Source organism: Carassius auratus, chromosome 26 (genome assembly GCF_003368295.1).
Source record: "Carassius auratus strain Wakin chromosome 26, ASM336829v1, whole genome shotgun sequence".
In the NCBI taxonomy this organism is placed as follows: domain Eukaryota; kingdom Metazoa; phylum Chordata; class Actinopteri; order Cypriniformes; family Cyprinidae; genus Carassius; species Carassius auratus.
Genome location: NC_039268.1, coordinates 16,838,560 through 16,863,834, shown reverse-complemented (window position 1 = coordinate 16,863,834; position 25,275 = coordinate 16,838,560). Strand labels below are relative to the sequence as shown.

The following is a 25,275-nucleotide window of genomic DNA, read 5'->3' as shown; positions in this document are numbered from 1 at the left end:
TTTATGTACTTACATTCATTCAAATATGTTTGCATTTCCTGTCTTAGTGTGTTTATAGTTGTTCAGCAGGTCTCATGACCTGTCTCTTTTCACAAGCATTTTAATGCCATTATATCCAATTTAAACAGTATAAACTAATCATGAGCTGAATTGACCTGTTTAGAAATGGAGCCCTTCTCTTTCAGTCAGACTTTTTGGTTGCAAACAGCGGTCTGTTGTGACGAGCTATCAGCAAACATCAGGGCTATGATACAGCAAGTTTCTGATTGAGAGGCTATTAGGGAAGGCTTAGCTTATCACTGCAATAATGAAAGTGAATAAGTGGAGGCTTTAGTGCTAATGAAGTGCGTCCTTCCTAATTAATTATCAGAGGGAGATAGACTAGGGAGATAAGAAATAAAAGAAAAAAGAAGAGGAAACAGATGATTGGATGAAGAGATTTATGCTGAAGACAGAAAGAGGAGGAGAAATGGTGAGGAAACCAGTAAAGTGCCAAAATAGCGGGAGTACAAAAGAACAGAGTGAGAAAAAGAGAATGGATGGCAAATAAGAATGCCAGAACACAGTGAGAGTCTGTGAAAAAGAAAGTGAGAACATGTGGAAAAGAGAGTGAGAGCGTGATGACAAGATATGGGAAGTGTTTGGAAAAGCAAATGTGAGCAATACAATGTGTTTGGAAAGAGAAAAAGGATGTGTAAAAGAGAGAAAAAATGTAGAAAGTTGCTCAAAGCAGAGAAGCAGTACAATGGCCAGAGGTGCTGTCATTACTGTTTGATTCAGCTGTAGCTTGTGGCTTTAATAAATCTATTAGGCTCTCATGCCTTGCTGTGTTCACAGCTTCAGCATTACCAAGCATATGGGTAGTGCATAACACAGTCTAGAAACACTACCTAAAAAATGATGCAAGTCTATTGAAAATGGCAGTAAGGAGTCTCACGTTGGCTGGATGTGACAGTGAAATAAATGTGTGTATGCATGGATGTTTGAGTGGAAACTGGACAGTATATGTACATTTTCACGAACAATGATTCATCAATTATTTTCATGCAAGAATTTATTCTAAATTTCCCCAAAATCACATAGTTTCCACAAAAAGTTGAATTAGCACAACTCTTTTCACTATTGATAATCCTATTGTCAAATATTCACATCAAAATATTAAAATGATTTCTGAAGCATCATGTGACACTGAAGAGTGAAGTAATGTGTTTTTATCTTTACATCAGAGGAATTCATTTAATTTTATTAAGAGACGTCTTTATATAAGGGACAGAAGAGAAATATGAGACCTCTAAAACTTTTTTTTTTTTTTGGCCATCCACTGGCAGTATTTTCAATAAATTTCACACATTTTTTATAGCCCACCCCCCTTTCCCCATTTTTTTAATTATTATTTTTATTTTTTTATGAATGCAATATTTCAAAAGAAAGATAACAAACAAAACCAATTATAAATCAACTTGAATGTAAGTTTCATAAAAAGAATGCAACAATTTGAACAAAAAGTTCTCTGTATAACAACAGATGGCATTTGAACTGTATTTAATGATGGCACACTAGGGATTGCTCAAGGATCTTGCTGCACTTCTCTCAGAAGAGAATGTGTTTTTAGAGATCGTTATGTGTTTGCTAAAAATACTTTAAATGAAAAGTTGTGGAAGAAGCCCTTATATAAACTGGCTAACCCTAACCTGCTTAATTAGAATAATCACATTTTTTAAACATTAGAACAATGTTAAGAACAAATCCGTGTTTATATGGAGTGTCAAGTGCCAATTTTATTTGATTTTTTTACCCAATGTCTTAATTCAAGTTATACTGTGGGTTAGGAATTCAAGTTCTACATGTCATTTATTATGGAGATGGATGATTTATTTTGGGAACGCTAATTAGTAGTTAGAGACATGTCAAACCAAATCAGTTCAATCCAACAGACTGACAGATTCCAATTGACAGATTCAGAGTCTACTGTACATCCGGAACTCTGCAATCCACAAAAATGTTCATCGCATGTTTTCCACATACTGTATGCAGTGAGAAGCTTGTGAGCTGTCAGTGGTCCTGCCAGAGACGGCACCCCAGTGTATAATTAGCGTTTTGCCGTTTTTTCCACGTAAACCTTCTTCTCATGTGGCTAATATTATTCCTCCAGCGATAAGAAGAACTCTCTGGAAGTGAGTACATAGAAAAGACGGGTTGTAGAGAGTTGCAGAAAACTGTATTTTTTTTTACCATGCTGCCTATACTTACTATAATTATAATAAACATGAGCTTCCTAGTCAGAAATCAGACATGAAAAGCTTTTTACATTTGAAAGTGTTACAGTGCTTAGAGTGGTAATGTTTATTTGATTGTCACTGTATGGGGATGCTACATTTTATTCAAAATCTGTTGGATATTGATTAAATATCTGCAATTCATTTTGGCTTTAATAATATTTCCTCGGGCAATAGGCAAGACTGAACCTGCTGTCCTCCATGATTCCTATTCTTTCCAACAACAAAGCGCTTGAATGTGATAAACTTGTAATTACAACTTTAAATTAATGAATTATTAAATTAATTAATTATTAGGTTTGCATGTAAACTTAGCCAGTGTTTCAATTTACAGAGTTTTTTTCTTATGCTAATTTGATGAAGCTAAATTCTGTTTGATTTTTCCGGGCTCCAGCAGCTGCTCTGAAGAACTCAACAAGAACATTAACCTTCCCGATGATTCACTCCTTTCTATTGCTTTCTCCAATTATCCCACTATCTGTCTTCTCATTCCTCTGTCCTTTGCTCTCCACAGTGGGACGCCATCACGGAGATGGATGAGCATAACCGTCCCATCCACACCTTCCAGGTGTGCCACGTAATGGAACCAAACCAGAACAACTGGCTTCGTACAAACTGGATTCCCCGGCAGGCTGCGCAGAAGATCTACGTGGAGCTTCGCTTCACCCTGCGGGACTGCAACAGCATCCCCTGGGTCTCTGGCACCTGTAAGGAGACTTTTAACCTCCTCTACTTTGAGACAGATGAGCCACATGGTGCCACTGCTCATTTCCATACCAACGACTACGCCAAAATCGATACCATAGCTGCCGACGAGAGCTTCACACAGACAGACCTGGGCGACCGTGTTCTGAGGCTGAATACTGAAGTGAGAGAAGTGGGCCCAATAGCTCGTAAGGGTTTCTACTTGGCCTTCCAGGACGTGGGTGCATGTATCGCCCTGGTGTCTGTGAGAGTTTATTACAAAAAGTGCCCGTCTACCCTGAGGAACCTTGCAGCCTTTCCTGACACTGTACCGCGGGTGGATTCGTCTTCACTGGTGGAGGTCAGGGGAGCGTGTGTTGAGAACGCTGAGGAACGGGACACACCTAGGCTGTACTGTGGAGCTGATGGTGATTGGCTGGTGCCGCTGGGCCGTTGTGTCTGCAGCATTGGCTACGAGGAGAGTGACGGTCTCTGTGTTGGTGAGTTCTAACATGAAATGCTGCTTTGTTTTCTGTATCTGCTGTAGGGTTTGGTAGCTATATACATATACAGTACATAGATTACGTAATTACATATTTAAGGTATTGTATTATAATAATAATGTGTTTGAACTGAATTACAGTATTTGATCAAAAATACAGGAAAAATATTAAAGGAAATGTTCACCTAAAATGAAAATAACCTCATCATTTACTCACCCTCAAGCCATCCCAGGTGTATGCAGTATGTCTTTCTTCTTTCAGACAAATACAATTGGAGTTAATTATTAAAAAATGACCTGGATTTTCCAAGATTCTTACATATAAAGCCCCCGCATCAATAAACAATGTAACGTTGCTGTTTGAGCATTTACAATATCTGCAAAGTTAAGATGCTGAAAGTTCAAGCAAATGGAGATACTGTCTTTAAAAATGATAGCAGTTTAATGTCTGCGGTTACAGCTCATAGGGTCTAGAACAAGCTACTTTCCAGGTTGGTGACATCACAAACCCTGAAATTTACATAAACCCAATTCCATCGCCATGCCACAAGGATGTACTTTCAAATCAGTGCATAAAATCCATGTAGAAAACAGCGCATCCTTGTGACGCGGCTGACACAGAAGAGTGTATGAGACAGAGAAGACCATTTTTGAATAAAGTCGTTATTTTTGTTTTTTTCTCGTACAAAAAGTATCATTGTCGCTTAATAACGTTACGTTGAACCTCTGATGGCAGATGGACTATTCTGACGATGCTTTTCATAATTTTCTGGTCCTTGACAGTGTTTTTTACTTGCCAGTCTATGGGACAGTCACAAGCTTCCCGGTTTTCATCCAAAATACCTTAAATTGTGTTCCGAAGCCTTTACGGGTTTGGAACGGCATGGGGGTAAGTGATTAATGACAAAACTTCCATTTTGGGGTGGAGTATCCCTTTAACACTTGTTAGATTGCACCAAAGACAATCAGGCCTAGAAAAAAAGCAGTCAACCACCGCTTTAGTTATAGATTGTCCAGAAAAAAAAAAATATATAATAATAATAATGTAATGTAATATACTGTAGAGTTTAACACATTTTGAAAAATAGTTCAAATCTATATCATGATGTATGGTTTTGGCCCTCCAGCTCTTGATTAGCTCGTGTTGTTCCAAGACCCTTAACATTTAATATTTAGTTTTTGCTTGAATGTGTTCTCTGTGTTCTTACCAGTGTATGTGAGTGGTGATTTTGCTGTGATTTTGATTTTACTTGTGGTTTTCATTTATTTAGTTTTGAAAGTTACAGTTTTCTCCAGCTTCAGATTTGCTCGTAAACGGGCAACCCGGAGCGGAGGTAAAGCAGAGTGATTACAGAATGATTTGAGCCGGGAGGGAAAATTACTGTCACTCCATTCCACTCACATATTGTATTCCAGTCTGAACCTTGCTTGCCAACGTGCAAAGCTTGAAACTTGACTTGCTATTTTATTTTTTATTTTTTTGGAACTGTTTGTCTTGGCGGAGAACAGGTCAGCTTTTGTCTGAAATGTGCGTCACTCGATTTGCTCCTGTATAGTTGCAACATTAAAGAGCTATTCAGTACAACAGCATTTGCTTGTGGGACATTGCTTAAATATAAAGTTACCAATATATAAAATTAAGATTTTAGTCATACTACCTCTGCTCCATTTGTGACTGACTGAGAAAAGCCCCATTCCTGACAGCAGGTGAAAAGAGATGAGAGAGTCCTGCTGTGATCCAATGATGCAAGTCGATCTCCTCTAAGGAAAGAGGAAGGGACAGTCATGATAGAGACATCAGTGACTGACTCGGTTCATGCTGCGGCAGCCTGTAGGGAGGTTCTCTGCACATGTGAGAGAATAGAAGATGGCAATGGGAGACAAAGGCATCATTACGTTCACCTCATTATCATACAGTAACTGAGCATTTCAACCATTCTCCAAGAGCTTTAAAGGTGTGAGGTGTGAGAGGCACTTGTACCTCTCTCTTTCTCAGGATTTGTAAGATGCACCAGATGAAGTATCACTCTTACGATAGCATGCTGTCTGTGATATGATTTAGATTTAGTGAGTACATCAGAAGTAAAGCTCTGCTGTCATGAGGCTGTTCAGTGTATCTCTACTACCTGCATCCCCCGTTTCCTGCCACCTCTGTCTCTTTCTTCCTCTTTGCACATTATCTAAGCAGATCACTCCTCAGATTAAGGCTGCAATCGCACTGGCACCTGTCAAAACCCTAATCAAATCCCCAGCGTCAGGGCGGCGCCTGCTGCAAAGTGAATCCATAATCAGCTCTCCCCTGCCCATCAGAGACCAGTTGCTCAGCGTGGTGTTTGTGTGTGTCAGGGACAGAAGCAGACGAAGAGAGAGACAGATGAATTCCTGTATTTTCAGAGTATGTGCTGAATCTGATGAAAATCGAACTTCCTGTCTCTTGGTTAAGTTTGTTTGTCAGTGATCCAGATGTGTCAGTTTGAGGTTGGCACTGTCACACATGAACCTGATGCAATTTACATTGGGAAAAATTCCACTTTTACTTGAAACTTTTACTTCTGATTGTGTAGATTCTTATGAAATGACTTGATTTCAAATGCAAAGTATTGCCAAGCAGCAGTAAATAAAAAGCAGTAAAGACTGCAGTTATATATTACTCTACATAAACAAAAAATAAAACCCTAAAACTTTAAATCAGGTGTTTTAAATGCTACAAGAATTGAAACATTGCTACATCATTATGTAAATTAATTATATAGGTCACACTTTATTTTAAGGTCCAATTCTTGCCATTTACAAACCATTAACTATGACTTTTGCCTCAGTAAACTCATAATTTGCTGCTTAATAATAACTAGTATGGTAGATGTTAAGTTTAGGTATTGGATAGAATTAGGCATGTAGAATATTATCATGTAGAATATTTACTAATTGTACTAATAAACAGCCAGTATGTTAATATTAGGCATGCTAATAAGCAACAACTGTATCTTAAAAGTGAAATTGGTCCATATTCTAAAATGTTATACCAAAATGTATTCATATATGGACACAAATATTTAAATTCATTTTGACATGTGCTAAAGATTGCATTTAACGATGTTATGAAATTATTAGTGTGAAAGATGTACTTTAAGTACAGTGATGATGGCTAAGGTAGTCTAAATAAAAATAGAATGAATACAAAATAAATGAAGAATATTGGCTGCAACATGCTGAAAATTTAGTGTGCTTCCCTATTAAAAAAGTTTGTTTTAATCACAAGGAACAATGTTTTTTGTAGCTCTTAAGCACTTAAAAATAATTATCCAACTCACGGTTTTCTGCCAACTTTTGGAATCTGTTTCTTGTCTGCTCCCTTGGCATTATGGGACAGCAGACAGCAAGTGTTCACTGTTTGCACACTTCAGAATCCCAGCAGATGCAGTATGTCATCCTTGTATTGTTTGCCTAATGTATCATGAAGGATTTTTACATTCTACTCATTTGACATTCGGCTGGAGAGACTGTCTGTTCTGTTGCCGGACTAATGCTCTGGGGCGCCTCCCACTGCTGTGGCGCTTTAGAATCTCGCTGCCCACTGCTAGTCTGTGTTTTACAGCTCTGCAAGAAAAGATTGTAGCCTTAAGGCCTTAAAAAGCTTGTCATGCTCTTTTTGTGCGTTGCTCTTTTTTGCCAAGCGAGTTGTTCCACTTAAAAGCACAGAGATAAGTCAATCGTGCCATTGTGTGTTGCTAATCTCTTAAAGACGAAGTGTGGCATTTTTTATGTTAAAATACTTTATCCTATCATGGTTTTATGTGCAGAGACAACTACAAGTAAACCATTTTATGGTGTATTCCTGAACAGTTTGAAAACTGTGGTTTTGCAGCTCTTTTAAAACATTATCCCGTCTGTTTGAGAAATACAGTTTGGCGGATGGAATGTAATAATAATAATAATTCATTACATTTATATAGCGCTTTTCTAGGCACTCAAAGCGCTTACATAGTCAGGGTGTATCTCCTCAACCACCACCAGAATGTAGGATAAAAAGGGTGATAGGAGTCTTTCATGAACCTTTAAAAAAAAATAAAAAAAATAAAGGCTATGTTTGGAATGAAATTCTACCATATTATAAACACTTTAAACTGCTTACTCTGCTTCTTTTCTTTTCTTTTCTTTTATTTTATTGTGTGACTATTTTGTATTTAACTCTTAGTTTGTGTTAAAAAGGTGTTTATTCTTTGCAGTTTGATCAAACAGTGAGTCACAAAAGAGATGACTTGAGAGATGAGTTGATAATACAATTGCATTGCATCGTGGAATATAATATTTTTCACAGTGCTCTAGTAGTTCTCTACATTTTTTTATTCGAAAGCTCCCTTTATCCAAAACAACAGGCCTTCCTATTTAAGCTGAAATTTACCCCTGTCACTTCTGTTTTACAGTTATAATAATAATAATAGTAAACTCAAAATTGAATGTCAATTTAATGCTGTACATTGTATTTAATTTTATTTTATGTTGTTATTTCATTTTATTTTATTAGCATTTTAATTAAGAATATTTTGATGCAAATATATTTGAGGAGATGAAGTATACAGCTAGTTCTCAACCCACTGGTTTCACATTTTACCAATCAGTTATGCTTACAAGAATTTTACATTTCACATATTACAATAAGAAAGAGTAAAATATGATACTGCAACTACCGCAGATGTCTACTACATCATCCTGAAGAAAAATCCATCTATGATTATGTAAGCATGTTGGTGATGTGACACCTCAGTGGGTGTTGCTTACGCTATCCACCAGTGACTTTTCGTGACTTTATAGAGCCTTGAGATAATTGTAACACCAGAGAAAGTTCCCCTAGCATTAGCTAGTGATGCAGAGATTAAGTAAACCTATGAAATGCAACTCTGTTTGGTCCACTTCAATTTGAAATTAGGAGAAATCAAAATAAACATCCAAAACTTTGCACAAGACAATCAAACCACACCATAGATTTAAAGTAAACCAAGCTCAGAGAACCTCCTGAGATAGTTCATTTGGAGTGTTCACAAGTCACTCAACATAAATTTGTTTGTTTACATAAACCATGACATGTTTGAGCGGCAGTGCACCTCTGAAGCCTGAAAAACAGCCAATCAGACACATTGGTGGCTTCTTACGAGATATGATCAAATGTGTTTCTTCAAGCGTGCATCTTTGTGTCTAAGCAAAGGCATTTCTTGTCAAATGTCAATTCAAAATGTCTTAAAAAGTCAGCTGCCACAGTGGCTGGTAGATGAGAAAAATGCATACATCCAGATTTCATGGGTTTAAAAATAGCTACATTTCAGACTAGGTTATTTTTACAATAGTTGATGGTAACGGTTGGAGAGTCCAGCACTCTGCAGCAGAATTTAAATAAGCTATCTGGCATTTACTGGATTGGTTCAATGTCTCCATCTCGTCTCCTTCAGTCCTGGGGCAAAGTAAACTTAAAGTCAGAACACACACATTCAGTATGTACTTTTCCAACAATCCCTCACAGCTGGCAGAACAGAGCCTTGATGCAACACACTGGAGAATCAGAACACGACAGGGAAGGAGAGCAAACGGCAGACAGGTGTTGATATAATGGATAAAAATCTGGTGCATGTAGGTGAGACCTGGCAGAAGAAACAATATATATATACGTATATATATATATATATATATATATATATATATATATATATATATATATATATATATATATATATATTAGTGCTGTCAAAATTAGCGCGTTAACGCATTCGATTAATTTGAAATATTTAACGCGTTAAAAAAAAATAACGCAATTAACGCGGTTGCAGTTTTTTTTATTTCCAGTTGTGTCCTATGTGTGTTCAACGTGCAAAGAAATATGGATAAGACCAAGGAAGGACTTTTAGACGGAAAGTTTCAGTATAAAACTCTTCAGTCTGCCAAAAGAAACATTACTCTTCATTTAGTCTGCCACAAGAAACAGCAACATTAAAATCATGAACTCAAATGTCATTGTTTAAAAAAAAACAAAAAAAACAATGACTGTAACAGTGCGTAAATCAGACCTTTCTGTAACGCTCACGTTAATAAGCTTAAAGGAAAATAACGAAATAATTGTGTAGCGGAGTATTTTTTGTACACAGTGCCGCGAACTGTCAATCACTCCTGTGCGCGTGCATCACTGACCTCCTCAGCTGCAGCAACTTGCGCTCTCTCTCTTCATCAAGCTTTAAAACAAAAAGGGGACAAAAAGATCATATTGTCTTTGTGCATAGGCTTTAGATTAATTAGATAAATGAATATCTAAATTTGTGCCTTGCCGTCTACGGTATTTTTTTAGAACTTAGAAAAAAGATGCTGCAGCCAATGAACAGCCAGCGGGGGCTGCAGGACGACTCAACCTCCGCAGACAGTTTTTAATGTTTATCAGACAATAAATACTCAAGATTTTGCTTTAGTATAACTCACAACGAGTTTCACACACCTTCTCCGGCCACGTTGAGTCGTTGACACTTAACAGTGGGAAAAGCGACACATGCGCTATTCACTTGTGTAACTTAAGGGTGAATGGGTAATGTAGTTTCTGCTCTGGGTGGGATGAATTAGGAAGCTTGCATTGTGAAGGGCGCTCTGAATATCGGCAGTGCAGGTAAAATATTAAGACCTCTATTAAAACAGATGTCCAAATGAGCGTACCGGTACGCTACAAGCACGTTCTGGGCGCACGGAGAGGTGGCGGTACGCTCAAGGGCTATATTTGGAAGTGGCGGTACTGAGTACCGGTGTGTACCGGCCCACTTAAAGCACTGGCAATGACTATACTTTGGAATTTTTGTTTTTTATTGGCATTGATTGTTTTGAAATTCAAATGATACTTACATGCCTGTGTTTTTATTTCTGTAATAAATATGGCTTTCAAGCCAACAGTTAATTTGGAGGATATTGATGGTTTATTGCAGGTATGTTGTTTACATGAGAAAATCTGTGTTACAAGTTAAACAAAAATTCCAATAAACAATCATATTTTGAATTTAAATAGTTTCTTTGTCTTGAGTTTACATTAATTATTTACATTTTACATTTACATATCCAAAAAGTTTCAGTCTTTTAATTGCGATTAATCGCGATTAATCGCGATTAATTTTAAAAAATTGTGCGATTAATTAGTTAATTTTTTTTAATCGATTGACAGCACTAATATATATATATATATATATATATATATAGAGAGAGAGAGAGAGAGAGAGAGAGAGAGAGAGAGAGAGAGAGAGAGAGAGAGGCCATTAGCTTATGATCAGAGGTGTGGAAAAAGATACAGTACATTGCTGTGTTAATGCAATACAGAAGAAACAATATTTGCCTTGCTTTCCTGTTGCAGTCAGACATGATTAGGATCAAGACTGAAGAAAGCTCCTTCCAGGGCCCAAGTAAACAACAGGCTTTGAGGAGAAAGTGCATTTTGCAGGCTTAAGAATTAGCTCATCTTGTGTTATCCATCATCCATATCAAAATATATAAATCCAAAAGCTGGTTATTACATTTCCCAGACATATGCGTACACAGTTTTGGCTAATTGTACAACCTGAGCAGAGATTAATGTGAAAAATCTGACATCTCTCTATAGATGCACAATCTGTACAGCAAAAAAAAAAAAAAGATGACAGAGTGTGTTGCAGGAGTTTTTATAAGGAACTGGCAATTCTTGATTTACTGTTGCAAAACGAATATAACTTCAGTTAGAACCAATATATGTCACACATGAATGATAAATTGTAGGTGCATACAATTTGTTAGCGACTCCGTAAATGTGATCATTTTTTATTTAGCTTGTATTAACGAATTGAGCTAAAGGTGAACTTTGTATTTTTTATATCTCAAACAGCAATTAGTATTTTTAATTGCACTAGTGTATTTCTGGTTTTGGATTGTAGTTTTGTCTTCATCATTGCGGCTCACATCGAGTGGAAAATTCCCATGCATTTATGAAGTGTGTGGCTGCCCAAGACAGGTGTGTTGAATTACCTCAATTATTGGCTGATTTTAGCAAAATCGCAGGAGATAATGGCTTGTCATTCAGACATTTCAGCTGTGTCCGGATCAATTCAAAAATGGGCTTGAGTCCATGTAGGCCTATATTGCAGTTTAATGGGTCTCTTGGTGTCAGTGTCTCCAGTGTTACTGCTGTGCCTGGTTCATATGAGACCATTTCAGTGGTGAGTTAATGGCAAAGGACTTTGTCCCAAGTGGTCTGCTTACCAAAGACTCTGAGTTACATGCAGGTGCTGTCACACTCTGCTTGTCTGGAACTATGTCTCTTAGTCTTTCCCTTTAGTATTGTTGTTCATTTCAAAACAATATTAACAGATGCACATCTGATATTAACTGCTCTAGTTGAGTATAACAATGGTCTGACCTGTGGCAATAGAAAGGATGATGGTTGGAAGGCTTCTAAAGTGGCACGTTAATTGACTATAGTTGACGGCGGTTCTCCCTAGGCTTGAATTACTTCCCCACGAGATCTGCAGGGTTACCATGTCATGAAGTTTGAATCATAGAGTGGCTATTTTTTTCTATTTTGAGTCACGGTGAGATATCAAGTAAGTGGAGGTTGACTCGTAGGATTGTCAACATTTTTTGACAAATTTGAGCAGAGGTGGAATGGTTTTTGTCTACTGTGCTTCCTATGGTTCAGTCTATACCAGCACCTGTGGGAATAGATGTTTTGGGGACAGTGGAGGTGTGCTTACTTCCGGCTATTCTGTGGAGAGTACAGAAGGACAAGTTGCAGGTTCTTGGATCTGGTCGCTCTTTTGGAGAAACCTACCTGAAGAATGATGGTCGCAGCAGACCTTCTCTCTCAAGTTCTGGGCTTGCTAAGACAACCTGTTCAATTTTACTTAAAGTACATTTTTCGTGAAAAAGCTGTACTTTTACTTCAGTACTGTGGGCGACACTCCTCTTGTTACTTTAAATTAATGCAATACAAGTTCAGCCCATTCCAAACGTGCCATCTACTTTTTACTTGGCAATGAGTGATGTCCATTCGCGAATGATTCATTCATTTGAGTCTATTCTGTTCTAAAGCTTGATCAAACTAGTGAATTGGTTTGTGAATAAGTTTAAACGATTCATTCAGTTCCCTGCTGCGCGCACTGAGAGGTCTGAAGCGGATCACTCAGAGTTGTTACAGAAAGTTTAAGAACATAAAGAGTGTTGAAGATGTGGCTTTGGATCTACAATCAATTGAAAGCAAATCTGCAAAGGTTATTGTTTGCTAACTTATTGTTTGCTAGCGATAAAGATCTTTAGATGAACACAGCATGTGCTGTCTATGGTTCAACAGGTATAACTTACAGGCTACATTCGATTACAGTACATGATACTACTATTACATTACAAGTTTGTTGTACGTGTAACTTATACATTTAATACAATGTAGAATTTTTACATTAAATAAGCTGTCACAGAATATGAAATGAAAACCCTCCAAACCCCTGTTACCTCTGTTCCAGGAGGAATGCCTTCGCCTAGGCACAATTAATATTGATATTTCCACAATATTTACGCTTGCAAAAATATACATGCAATAAGATCCATCAATGTGCATTTGGTTCGTTATGTTCAGATGTTCGGTAACTTAGCCTTCGTGTGAGGAGTTTTTACTCATCTTCGTGTCAGACCTTTGACATTTTGTTTAATAATCTTTGATCAATAGAAAGCTAAAAAGAATCAACATATTTGAATGGTTTTGAATTCATGCCGGTCTTCAGTGTCACATAATCCTTAAGGCTGATAAAAATATATATATATTAAGGCTGGGACAATGCGTCTAGGTCATCACACTCACGGTCTTCAAACAACATGAGCGCGTCTTGCTCTCTCCCTCCCTTGTGCATATTAATCAAAATCATTAAACACGACAGAAAAAGGGCAAAACAACAAAGTTTTACGCGCGCTCGCACGCTCGCAGTCTTCAAACTACACGAGCGCTGTCTTTCTCTCTCTCTCTCTCTCTCTCTCTCTCTCTCTCTCCATCGTGCATATTAACCAAAATCATTAGAAACGATAGAAAAAGGGCGGAACACCAAAGTTTCATGTGGAGCATTCAGATATTTTTTTTTTCTCCATGACAGGCTGCTGGCTCCCACTGTTAATTTTAATTTATTATTATTTATTTTTTTGGAAAAGCACTCTCTGTATTAGCTTAAAGCCCTCAAGTTTACATTGGTTACTGTATTCTTTCAATTGCTCTCAACAAGTATTTCGGGTGACCTTTTTTATTGAATGCTAGACATCAAGTTGTTGTTATTTTCATCTGAAAGAAGCACTTTTTTCAGTAAGCTAGGCCCTATGTGTTCAGTAAGCTTGTTTCAGTAAGCTATGTGTTTTCATCGATTCAAGGTTTTATTGAATACTATCTCTATACAAGTGCAAAGTAATGCATTCTTAGTCAATCTTTTATTTTGTAATTTTAAGAGCAATAAACATATATTACAATGTTAAGGAATTCATTTTTTTTTTCATTCAGATATGTAAATCAACATGTATAAATTGTAAGTAGTCAATTGATGGGGAGATAATAGAAATCGAATCGGTCTGGAAAAATTAATCGTTAGATTAATCGTTTAAAAAATAATCGTTTATCCTAGCCTTAATATATATATATATATATATATATATATATATATATATATATATATATATATATATATATATATATATATACACACACACACATTACAGACCAAAAGTTTGGACACACCTTTTCATTCAAAGAGTTTTCTTTATTTTCATGATTATGAAAATTGTAGATTCACACTGAAGGCATCAAAACTATGAATTAACACATGTGGAATTATATATGGAATCATATACATAACAAAAAAAGTGTGAAACAACTGAAAATATGTCATATTCTAGGTTCTTCAAAGTAGCCACCTTTTGCTTTGATTACTACTTTGCACACTCTTGGCATTCTCTTGATGAGCTTCAAGAGGTAGTCACCTGAAATGGTCTTCCAACAGTCTTGAAGGAGTTCCCCGAGAGATGCTTAGCACTTGTTGGCCCTTTTGCCTTCTGTCTGCGGTCCAGCTCACCCCTAAACCATCTCGATTGGGTTCAGGTCCGGTGACTGTGGAGGCCAGGTCATCTGGCGCAGCTCCCCATCACTCTCCTTCTTGGTCAAATAGCCCTTGATGCCTTCAGTGTGACTCTACAATTTTCATATTCATGAAAATAAAGAAAACTCTTTGAATGAGAAGGTGTGTCCAAACTTTTGGTCTGTACTGTATATATCACACACACACGCACACACACACATGCACACGCACACACACACACGCATTAGATACATTTTATCTACATATCTAAATAAAAATGGACAATATATATGATTCAAAGTAACTAGTAACTAGCTACTTGAGTAGTTTTTTTTATTTTTTTATCCTATACTTTTTTACTCTTACTCAAGTAACTATTAAGACTATTACTTTTAGTTATACCTAAGTAAACATTTCTATAAGTACTTTTAGTTTTACTTGGTTTTAGTGTTTGGGTACTCTACCCACATCTGGATATATTCAGGCTTTAGCATTCTGAATTATAGAGAACCAACTACGAGACATCTCTGTGCTTTCAAAGTGGTGTTTATTTATGTCCTGTGCAGATCATTCAGAGTAGATATTTGTATCTTAGAGATTCACAAATTCGCTAGGTATGTCATCAAATGGCAGATATTCCTTTTTTTTTTTAATACAGGTAAATGAATGTGTTTATCTTTATAATGATCATGTGAGTTGATCTATAATCTATGATAGGTGCCCCCATGTTAGTTTGCATCGCAATTTAGAGAATCATATCTGTCGAATTTACAGCATGTATATTCACCAATTCACCAGGAGAAGAATAGAGTGAACTTTATAGTTAACTGACAATGTGTATATCTAATATTAATAAAACCCGTCATCAAATTATAATTGACTGGATTGTTATTGCTTCTTCTATAGACATCAGTGGGCATTTTACAAATTGTAAATGTATCATTTTGCCAGTCCTTCTGTATTTCGTTATCTGCAAATAAATATTGGAATAAATATTACATCCACGCCCACACTGACAGTATGTGCATCACTGTACATTCTAAAATCCCCAATGTGGGACCGTACGCCCAGAGGCACACAGATAACGATCCCACATGTGGGACCATAATGCTCAGGTGGTTAAGAAAATTTGGGACTTGTGCCTGTTTTGTTTTTGTTCCCAGTCTAGTTAAGGTCTTGGTGAGGTCATCTTCCCAAGCGGGTTCTTCTCTGTTTCGCATACAGTTTTTTTGTTTGTTTGTTTGTTTGTCTGTGGCCATCTTTCTCTTCTCCTCCATTGGAAAAGGGAGGTTATAGAATTTGTCTTGTTGGAGCTTCAGTTAGAGGATTCATGTCAACTATTAAAGCCAGTGGCATCAAGTTCTGACAAGTTGTTTGTCTGCATAGGTGGCCATAGCAAAGGTTTTGTTTGCTGAGGAATGCTGTACAAAAGGCTTATGGGTTGCTCGATTTCGCCTTGAGCATGTGTGCACACTCTACAAAGAGTGTTGCTTAGAAGTTTAAACTATTTCAGACATGCTGCAAATTAAGTTAACAGTGAAATAAAGGGCACAGACAATAAATGGAAAATAAACCAGCTCCTATAATATTTAGATGAGTAAGAAGAAAACTTGCTTCATTTAGTTGTACTGCACTATATTTCTGGGAAATGCCATTGAACAGAAAAACAAAGGCATGAGACTGTTTGGAAGGATTTCAATCTGGTCATTTTCGGATATGGACTTAAGGACAGAATTGTTGTGTTCCAGTTAAGTTGCAGTTGTGACTGGCCCCATTTTTGCATCTCGGCATGCAGCTAGCAGCTAATTACAGTCATTTGTTAGATTCATAGCTAATTTACTTCTTCCTTTCTTTTTTCTCTTCCTCTAACTTTCTTCTTCTGCCAGTCTGTCTCTGTCTCTCTTTCCCTTTCTCCCCCTTATTGTGCATTTTAAATGAACCATCTGCTAAATAAAGCCATTCCTGGTATTCAAGCAAACAAGCTTGACCCCTAGCACTCTTAATCGTTTCTGCAGAAGTGAGCCTGTTTGACACTTTGTAACTTTTCTTCTAGTGTAGTTTTCACAGCATCAAAAGTTCCATTCTTTCCCTCTACGTGAGGTCGCTGAGGCTAAAGACACAATGAAGAATTGTGCAAAATGCGCTTAATTAAGTTTGCCGTAGTCATCTGGGGCTGTTTTATTTTTATAATTGTGTTTTTGTTTTCTTTTCACTGCATCACTCTCTTTTCTTTTCTATATCTCCATCTTTTTAGACTTTAGCCAGACCTCTAACTGAATTATGGACACCTCTCTACATTATACGGAGGAACAGAGGCAAAGAAGAAACTTTAAACTTTCTGTCCCTTTACTGTTTTACCCCAATTACAGAGACAATTCAGAATAGTTCCAACTCCTGTCACTCAGAGAGCAACTTAAGAGTACCAGACCTCCTTTATTTCTTCTTTTTGTCCCCCTCTGCTTTTTTTGTATAACTGAAACAGCAGATGAGTGGACACCCGCACAGCAGGAGATGCCATGAGAGTGTTTCTCTCTTTCCTTTCGCCTGCTTTCTTTTTGCTTAGTCATATCAGGCACATGAAGCTTCAAACACTGCTCTGAATCTGAAGGTGGGGACGCTCTCTTTTCAAATATTCTTCAAAACTTTTTTCTTTGTTTAAGCAGTGCAGCCAAGGTGAAGGGGAATAAGAAAAAGCTTACTGGTTCAGTAAGTGGCAATACTCTAGACATCTTCAGCAGACAGTATTTCAGGCTAGAGAATATATATAAAAAAAAAGAAAGAAAAAAAAAAAAACCTGTATTCTGAGAATATTGCATCTACATTATTCCAGTGTACAGTGAGAAAATGTAGACATTTTACTGTCTTGTCTTTAGCAAGATGAAGAGAGCCTTATTAAAGCTGTCTTCTACAAATCTAAAACTATCAAATATGCCAAGAAATGGCATAAAACAGTAGTGACAGTTATTCCATGGAGTATCCATCAGGGTTGGGGAGGCTTGTGCAGTTTACCAAGCTAAATTAGTTAAACTGCAGTCAGGCTTGAAAACAAGCAAACATAAAGAGTAATAGCTTATTACAAGCAACACATTAATTACATTGAAGCTTCTTAAAGACAAGCACACCAAAAGCCTGTCGTAATGTGCCTTTAGTTGACAGGTGCCTAGTTTCTATTTCTGTATTACTCTCTTAAAAATAAAGGTTCTTTACTGGCATCAGTGGTTCCACAAAAAACCTTTAACTTATATGGAACCCTTTCATTGCACAAATTATTAAAATGTTCTCCACACTAAGAAAAAATGGTTCTGTTTACTGAAAGGTTATTTGGGGAACCTAAACTGGTAATGTATTTGTCCACATAACTTCAGTGAGATCAAAACGTTTCTGGGTCTGTCGACTAATTTAAATCATCTTTTATTTCAATCGTATGTTTATTAAGTTGTAGAAAAATATAAAATGAGCCAATTTCAATGGATTTCACCATTGTATTAGAGTCTGGTATCGAGCTTGGTTCGTGTGAATAAGAGTGACAGCAATTCAACTTGAAACAATAAAAGCAAAATACAGACAATAACTTTACTGTATATAATTTGTAAGGTTCATAAGGAGTTGAAAAAAAGCAATGAACAGCAGCACTGAACCAAATATTGCGAAAGAAAAAAAAAATCAATAATGCATATGATCCATCCAAATGAAGTGATTCACTAAATGCAAGCTGAAATTTTTTGCATGGTGCGGATCACCATAGACGAGCTTCTATTTTAAAATCACATGACCAGCTCAATGCTAATTGGTTTATCCTGGTAGCTTCAGTGGTTAAACTTTGGTATTAGCCTATTTCTACAATGGCATCAATAATCAAAAACTTAATTTAGGTGTTCAACATTCAACATTCGACTTCTGTTTTGGACAGCATAACAATTTCTGTCCCCCATAAAATCTTACTATGTAATAAGAGAGAGGACCACAGAAATGAATTGTGAATTCGATTTATTTCCTCAGTTTGCATATGAGAGCGTTTTTGTTTTTTTTCTCAGAGATTATCAGAGGACAAATGCCTAAAGTATATATATTTAGTGCATTATTACTGATATGTAGTGCAGAACAAATAAATATGCAATAAGCATTCAAGTATCAAGATAGCAGTGATGCAATACCTTATATAATTGTATTGTTTAATTGTATTCTATATTCAACAGATATTGCGTATTCTGTTGGAAAACATAGAACTGTGAAATCACATGGTTATTATGTTAATAGCTTTAGGTTTTTTCAGTCATTAACATGAACTGTAGGCAATCAGGCTGCTATAAGAGTTTTGTAACTGTGTTGTTGAAATAAATTAAAAAAAACATAAATTACAAATGTATTTTTGAGGCTTTTATATTAAAAGCACAAATTAGATGTCCTTTATTGGCCTAAACCATAAAATTGTTCTCTCATACAAAGTACACTATACCGGTGCCCACATTACAATTTATTGTGTTGCTGGTTTTTAAATTCGTTTCGAATTTAAGGATCTTAATGAAAAAACTGTGCTTTTCCCCTTTCAGGTATCTCCCTTGTGAATATAAGAAATGATAAGTGCACAAATATGGAGCACACACATTAAGATAAATGCAAACTCAAATGTGCTTGCTTGGCATGCATGAACCAATAAGGTTGTTTTTTGAGCATCAGCATATTTGATGTGCTTTATATATGTGCATTGATCAATATTTAAATGTGAAAAAAAGCCTTAATAAAATCTGTGCATCATCTAAAGTGATCATGTTTTTTTCAGAGGACTTGTTATAAACAGCTCGATTCACATGAATTACTATTACAACATCTTAATGAACTTTTGAAGTGTCAAAGGACTTTCATTCGAAATCTCTCAGGTTGCATTATAAATATCTTAATTTGTGTTTTGAGGATAAACAAGCCATCCATGTTTGGAATGACATGAGGTTGAATAAATTTAAAGGACAGAATGACAGAATTTTAGGTGAACTATCCCTTTAAATTAGTGACATCACTAGTTTTATTTATGCAAAGTTGTTTTTCCCCAACGCTGATGTTCAAAGAGACAGAGTTATTTGAAAATAAATCACCGCTTTAGGTTGTAAGTAAAACAATTGCATATGGAAATGCAAATTACATAAGGATTAATTTATTTTCAAAAGGCTGTCAACAAACTTCAACCAGCAGTCTGCTTCCTTTTGGGGAGGAGAGGATATCTTGGCATGTTTGAAAGGTGATAGTAAATGTTCCCTCTGGCCTGCTGTTTAAAAAAAATGCAGGTTGATTACCTTTAATGGAATATTATTGCCCTAGGTAGTGTGTCTGTTGTCTTTGCAGACGCTTTAATTCTCAGCAAGTGGAGTGATGCGTATGAAATGAAATGTGCATTCAGACATTGTTTACCCACAAGCGTTTGTTTGAGTATGCGTGTGTGTGTGTGTTTGTGTGTGTGTGTGTGTGTGTGTGTGTGTTTATATTTTACCAGACGCAGTAGCTACAGAATAACTTGTTTGTTTTTGTTCTTCTCATCTATCTAACACCTCCGTGGGAAACCAGACGTATACAGATGCAGACACGCATAAATGCCCACAAGTTGTATACTCACTCGACACATCCCCCCTCAGATTCCTGCACATTGTTCACCAAATCCGGTTGAAGCCACTCTCATAAATCCTGTATAAATCCATATAGTCATCTGACGTAGAATGTGAAGCAGTTCTGCTTCATTTCAAAGCTGCTCGTGTTGATATTCAGAAGACCCAGTCAGGCCCCTCAGAGTGATAAACGGCTGGCCATAGGCCATCATAGCTCGCCCATTCATTATTGCCCCGTCAAACTTGCATCATTCATCATGCTGATCTGATGTGTAAATATTAGCAGCAGTGTTTAGGGATGGAGCCGGTGTGCTGAATAGCATCAGGAAGCGGGGAGAGATAAACACAGACAGACAGACAGAAAGAAAAAAGATTCATAACTAGGATTTCTGATTTGTCAGAATGTTTCTTTGAAAAAAATCAACAGTTTTGTTAAAATATTATAAATGCAAACGCTAAATCACTGTCATGAGGTGCAACCAGCATGCAGAAAAAGAAACAGAAAACAGAAAATGATAAGATAGAGTGAAACCCTGCAGACCCGACTGATTTGAAATCAACAAGTCTTGTCAGATATTTTGACTATTTTATGGAAAGGCAAAGATATTTCATGGTTCATGTTGTTTACATACTATATGCATGTGTACTGTTTGTTTATTATGTATATAATAAACACATATACAGTATATATTTTGAAAATGTTTATTAATATTTCTAAATGTATAGACATTTATATATTTATATTATTATATTTTGTGTTATATATAAATATATTTAATATATATATATTTAATATAATAATAGAATCTTTTTTCTTAAATATATACATTCATGTGTTTGCATTTATATATACATAAAAATATATGCACAGCACACACTCATTATGTGAACAAAAAACTATATACAGTACAGACCAAAAGTTTGGACACACCTTCTCATTCAAAGAGTTTTCTTTATTTTCATGACTATGAAAATTGTAGAGTCACACTGAAGGCATCAAGGGCTATTTGACCAAGAAGGAGAGTGATGGGGTTCTGCGCCAGATGACCTGGCGTCCACAGTCACCAGACCTGAACCCAATCGAGATGGTTTAGGGGTGAGCTGGACCGCAGACAGAAGGCAAAAGGGCCAACAAGTGCTAAGCATCTCTCGGGGAACTCCTTCAAGACTGTTGGAAGACCATTTCAGGTGACTACCTCTTGAAGCTCATCAAGAGAAGCCAAGAGTGTGCAAAGCAGTAATCAAAGCAAAAGGTGGCTACTTTGAAGAACCTAGAATATATATATTGTAAAGGGAAACAGGTCAATTTAGCTCAAAGGGAATCATTTAAGATTTTAAAGGGAATTTGAACAGAATCACTGTTTCACGGCTGTTCACGGAGACGCGCCTGCGGTTCAGTGAACGAGCCGTTTAACATCAAATCTGCGCTGGATACTAATATCCAAACTATAGTGAAAACACTATCAATTAGCACAGTAACAAGATCGACAGTTTAAGACATTAACTTGTAAGCACAAAACACAAGATACTTCTCTTTTCAATATGAATAAGGCTTTATTAGATAAATCTAAGACATATAAACTAATCTAACACATAAACACACGCACACACACATTCACACAAGTTGCAGGAAGGTCGAACGTTAGGGAAAGATGAGTTTAAGAGAATGGAAATATGGAATCCCAAGTTAACAGCAATACGTTAAATTGCATAAACATGAACAACCATCAATCACGTAATTAGCGCTCGCATTGAGTTCCTCAATGAGGTTAAAATTATATTAGATACACCAGCACAACAAATATCTGGGAATACGTTGCCTTCGTTTGCTGTGAAAGGGACTCCAGTTGAAAGGGGTATCCCGGTGTCGCTGATTGGCTGGAAGTTCAGTAGTGAAGTGACGTCTTGGGAAGCCCGTGGTTGTTGGGCGTTGGCTGAAAGTGCAGAGTCGTGTTCGCTGGTTGAAGTTGAATGGACGTTACAAAACTTAACTCAGAACACGAAACTCTCAAACGGAAAAGAAAAGAAATAAAGTTTGACGAGACTAGGTTGTGTTCCTTCTCATTGTGGCATAAGTAGCAGCAGGCAGGCACGCTGGAACCGCGCTCAAAGAACCATGATGACTAACCGCATGGCTAGATGCTACAAGCTAAAGCTAGGTAGCAAAGCTACAAGCTAAGAGCAGGCATGACTGATAGCACGAGCAAGGCTGGAACTAAAAGCCGACATGGCTAATAGCAGCAGCTAGACTAGAACTAAAAGCAGACTAAAAAGCCCGCATGGCTAATAGCAGCAGGCAGACTAGAACTAAAAAAGCAGAATTTCATGGGGTCCAAAGTATTTAAAACTTCCTTGTTGGCCACCCCTCAAATGTTGCCTTGACCAATCAGATATGTTCTTGGGGTGGGTATCATAAATCATTTGTTTATCTTACCAAGCATGTGGTTCTTGCCTCACAGGGTCTAATTTTGGACATGATTCCTATAACATGATTATGATATATTTTACAAATAAATGATTGTCAGGACAATATCAAGCAAGAAAATGCGATTATTTCAATACTAGACATGACTAGGTATCCTATACACAATAAGTGATTATACATGATAGTCAAATGTGTGGGTTACACGTAAATGAATATGGAGTTAAGCAATGGAATGATTCATTCATAAGTCTTTTTTGAGTTCATTCTGGTCCATATATAATGTATAAAAAGGGTTTCTTTGCCATTCTCTGGCAAAGGACTTTTCTGTGAAGACAAAGGTTCAATTCCCCCTTAGGAATTTCAGTCTGGTTTCACTGGCTGGGGGGGGGGAGTCAATGCAAGTATTTAACTTGATCTCCTGGGTTTACATGTGATGTCCAGCGTTGCATTTCAATCACGAACAATAAATTTGACAATCTCTTCTTCGAATTAAAATTGTTAATAATTGTTCTATTGGTGTTAATGTTGAAAGCTGTTGTGTGAACAAGTTGGTTGGTTGGTTATCTTGCTTGGTTTCTGTGGCACTAGAACTGATTTATGACTTCCTGAGGAATTCAGCTCATGTTTCAGTGCACACAGCTCTGATAGACTCTTTGATTTGTCTGATTTGACTCATTTCTGCTACAATATATATATATATATATATATATATATATACACGACTGGCGCGCACAAATAAAAAGCAATCACAACTAAAACCCAGGCCTGGTCCTCTCTCGTCCTTCACTGTCATCGCTCCAGTTTTATATCCTTCCATCTCCTGTATACACACACACACACCATTTTGGTGACTCAAAATATATATTACATGAAAGTAAAAAAAAAAGAAAGGGTAAACAAATTACCATCTGGAACAATTGTATGTATTGGCATATGTCTAGCCCATACAAATATGGTTCATACAGAGGCGCTCCAAGAAAGTTTGAACAGGGGTGGCCAGATGAGGTCACAGTAATTTTTGGGGTGGCACATTAAAACAAAAAATCAATAAAAAAAAAAAAAGGGTTTGCAATATAGACCAAAAATTATATCTCTGTGATTTATGGGATTTTATCGATAATGATAATTAGACTATTTTGCTGAGTGTTATTGTGCTGATGTCTTATTTCTAATTGTGCTGACAGCTGACAATTTTATTTTATTTTATTTTTAACTTTACACCATTGTCTCTAAAAGTGTGCACCATCTTTTAGGTCAAATACTTGCATTTGGGCTGTTACCAAGCAAATGCAATCAGTATCAACAAAATTGATCTTTGCAATGCAGAGAAAACAGAAGCTGCATCTGAAGTGCCATTTAGATGTTTTTACACACTGTTTAAAGCAGCTCTGTGGAACATGGAATACTTTAACCTGCAGTTACAAATGGATAAATAATGTTTTGATATTTTAAAGATAAAACATTAAAAAATTATGTTTGAAATTATTAAAAAAAATTAAAAGATACCTAAAATGTGAAATTGAAACCGCCAATAGATGGAAGCGAGTCACTGTTAATAAGTGATTCATTGCGATTGAACCGAATCATTTAAACTGTTGATTCATTCAGGAAATAAACACTTTAATGTTAATGCTTAATGTTGTGGATGCTGCACGTTTTTTTCACTTCTTAAACTATTGTGAATTTACATTCTGCATTTCATAGTCATGAAAATAAAGAAAACTCTTTGAATGAGAAGGTGTGTCCAAACTTTTGGTCTGTACTGTATATATATATATATATATATATATATATATATATATATATATATATATATATATATATATATATATATATATATATATATATTTATATATATATATATATATATATATATATATATATATATATATATATATATATATATATATATATATATATATATGTATGTATATCCATCTCAAAGGTCATATGTTTATATTTTATAAGTAAATAAAGGAAAAACAAGTTTTAAAAAAGTGTTATTATAAAATGCAGATGTTTTGTATAAGTGTTGTTTTATTAACATTACATGCATAAATAAAATATGAATTGTAGACAGATATGGTATAATACTATATAAAAACTCATAACATAGATATTAAAATACAGTATACACACAATCGTATGTCCTCATCTACCCAGAAAATGACTGTATGTGAAAACTATGTATTGCCTTACAGTATGGGCTGTAAATGTTGAAAGAAACTTTAGTTGCCAGATGACTTCTCACAAACCTGCGATATTCCCTTCTTGGAAGCAAGCTTAAAGTATATCCAGCTTTACTGTATTACGTGTGCCTGCAGTTAGCTTAGAGACTAACTGTTCCTTTCAATATCATGAGTTTTTCTTTAAAAAAAATCCTCAAGCTGATTTAGCAGGCCAAGTACGAGACCCTGTTTTGGGTAGAGGAAGGGGCAATGAAATCAGGACAAATAATAGCGAAGATTGAACCCACCTCTCAAAAGCAACACATCTCAACATGTCTGGATCACACGAGTTAACCTCCAATTGAGGTGATCCTGCATTTAATCAGTCTGGCTATGGAGAAGCTTTGACTGAGAAACATAAGACTTTAGATCAGTTGAGTCTACATACTAAAATGTACTAGCATTAAATTAACTTCTTTAGAGTAGAATTTAACTGAATAAAAGTGTGTGGGAGTGAATTTAACCTCATATGGATT

General features: G+C 36.2%; 1 protein-coding gene across 2 annotated transcripts in view; it reads left to right on the top strand.

The window, feature by feature from the left end:
- The window catches only part of LOC113044479 (ephrin type-A receptor 6-like), a 110,343-nt gene that overhangs the window by 20,652 nt on the left and 64,416 nt on the right, over positions 1-25,275 (top strand). For both annotated transcript variants that reach the window (XM_026204513.1, XM_026204512.1), the window contains exon 3: positions 2,791-3,460. In XM_026204513.1, coding sequence (XP_026060298.1) covers positions 2,791-3,460 — 670 coding nt within the window. The remainder of the gene's footprint in view (positions 1-2,790; positions 3,461-25,275) is intronic.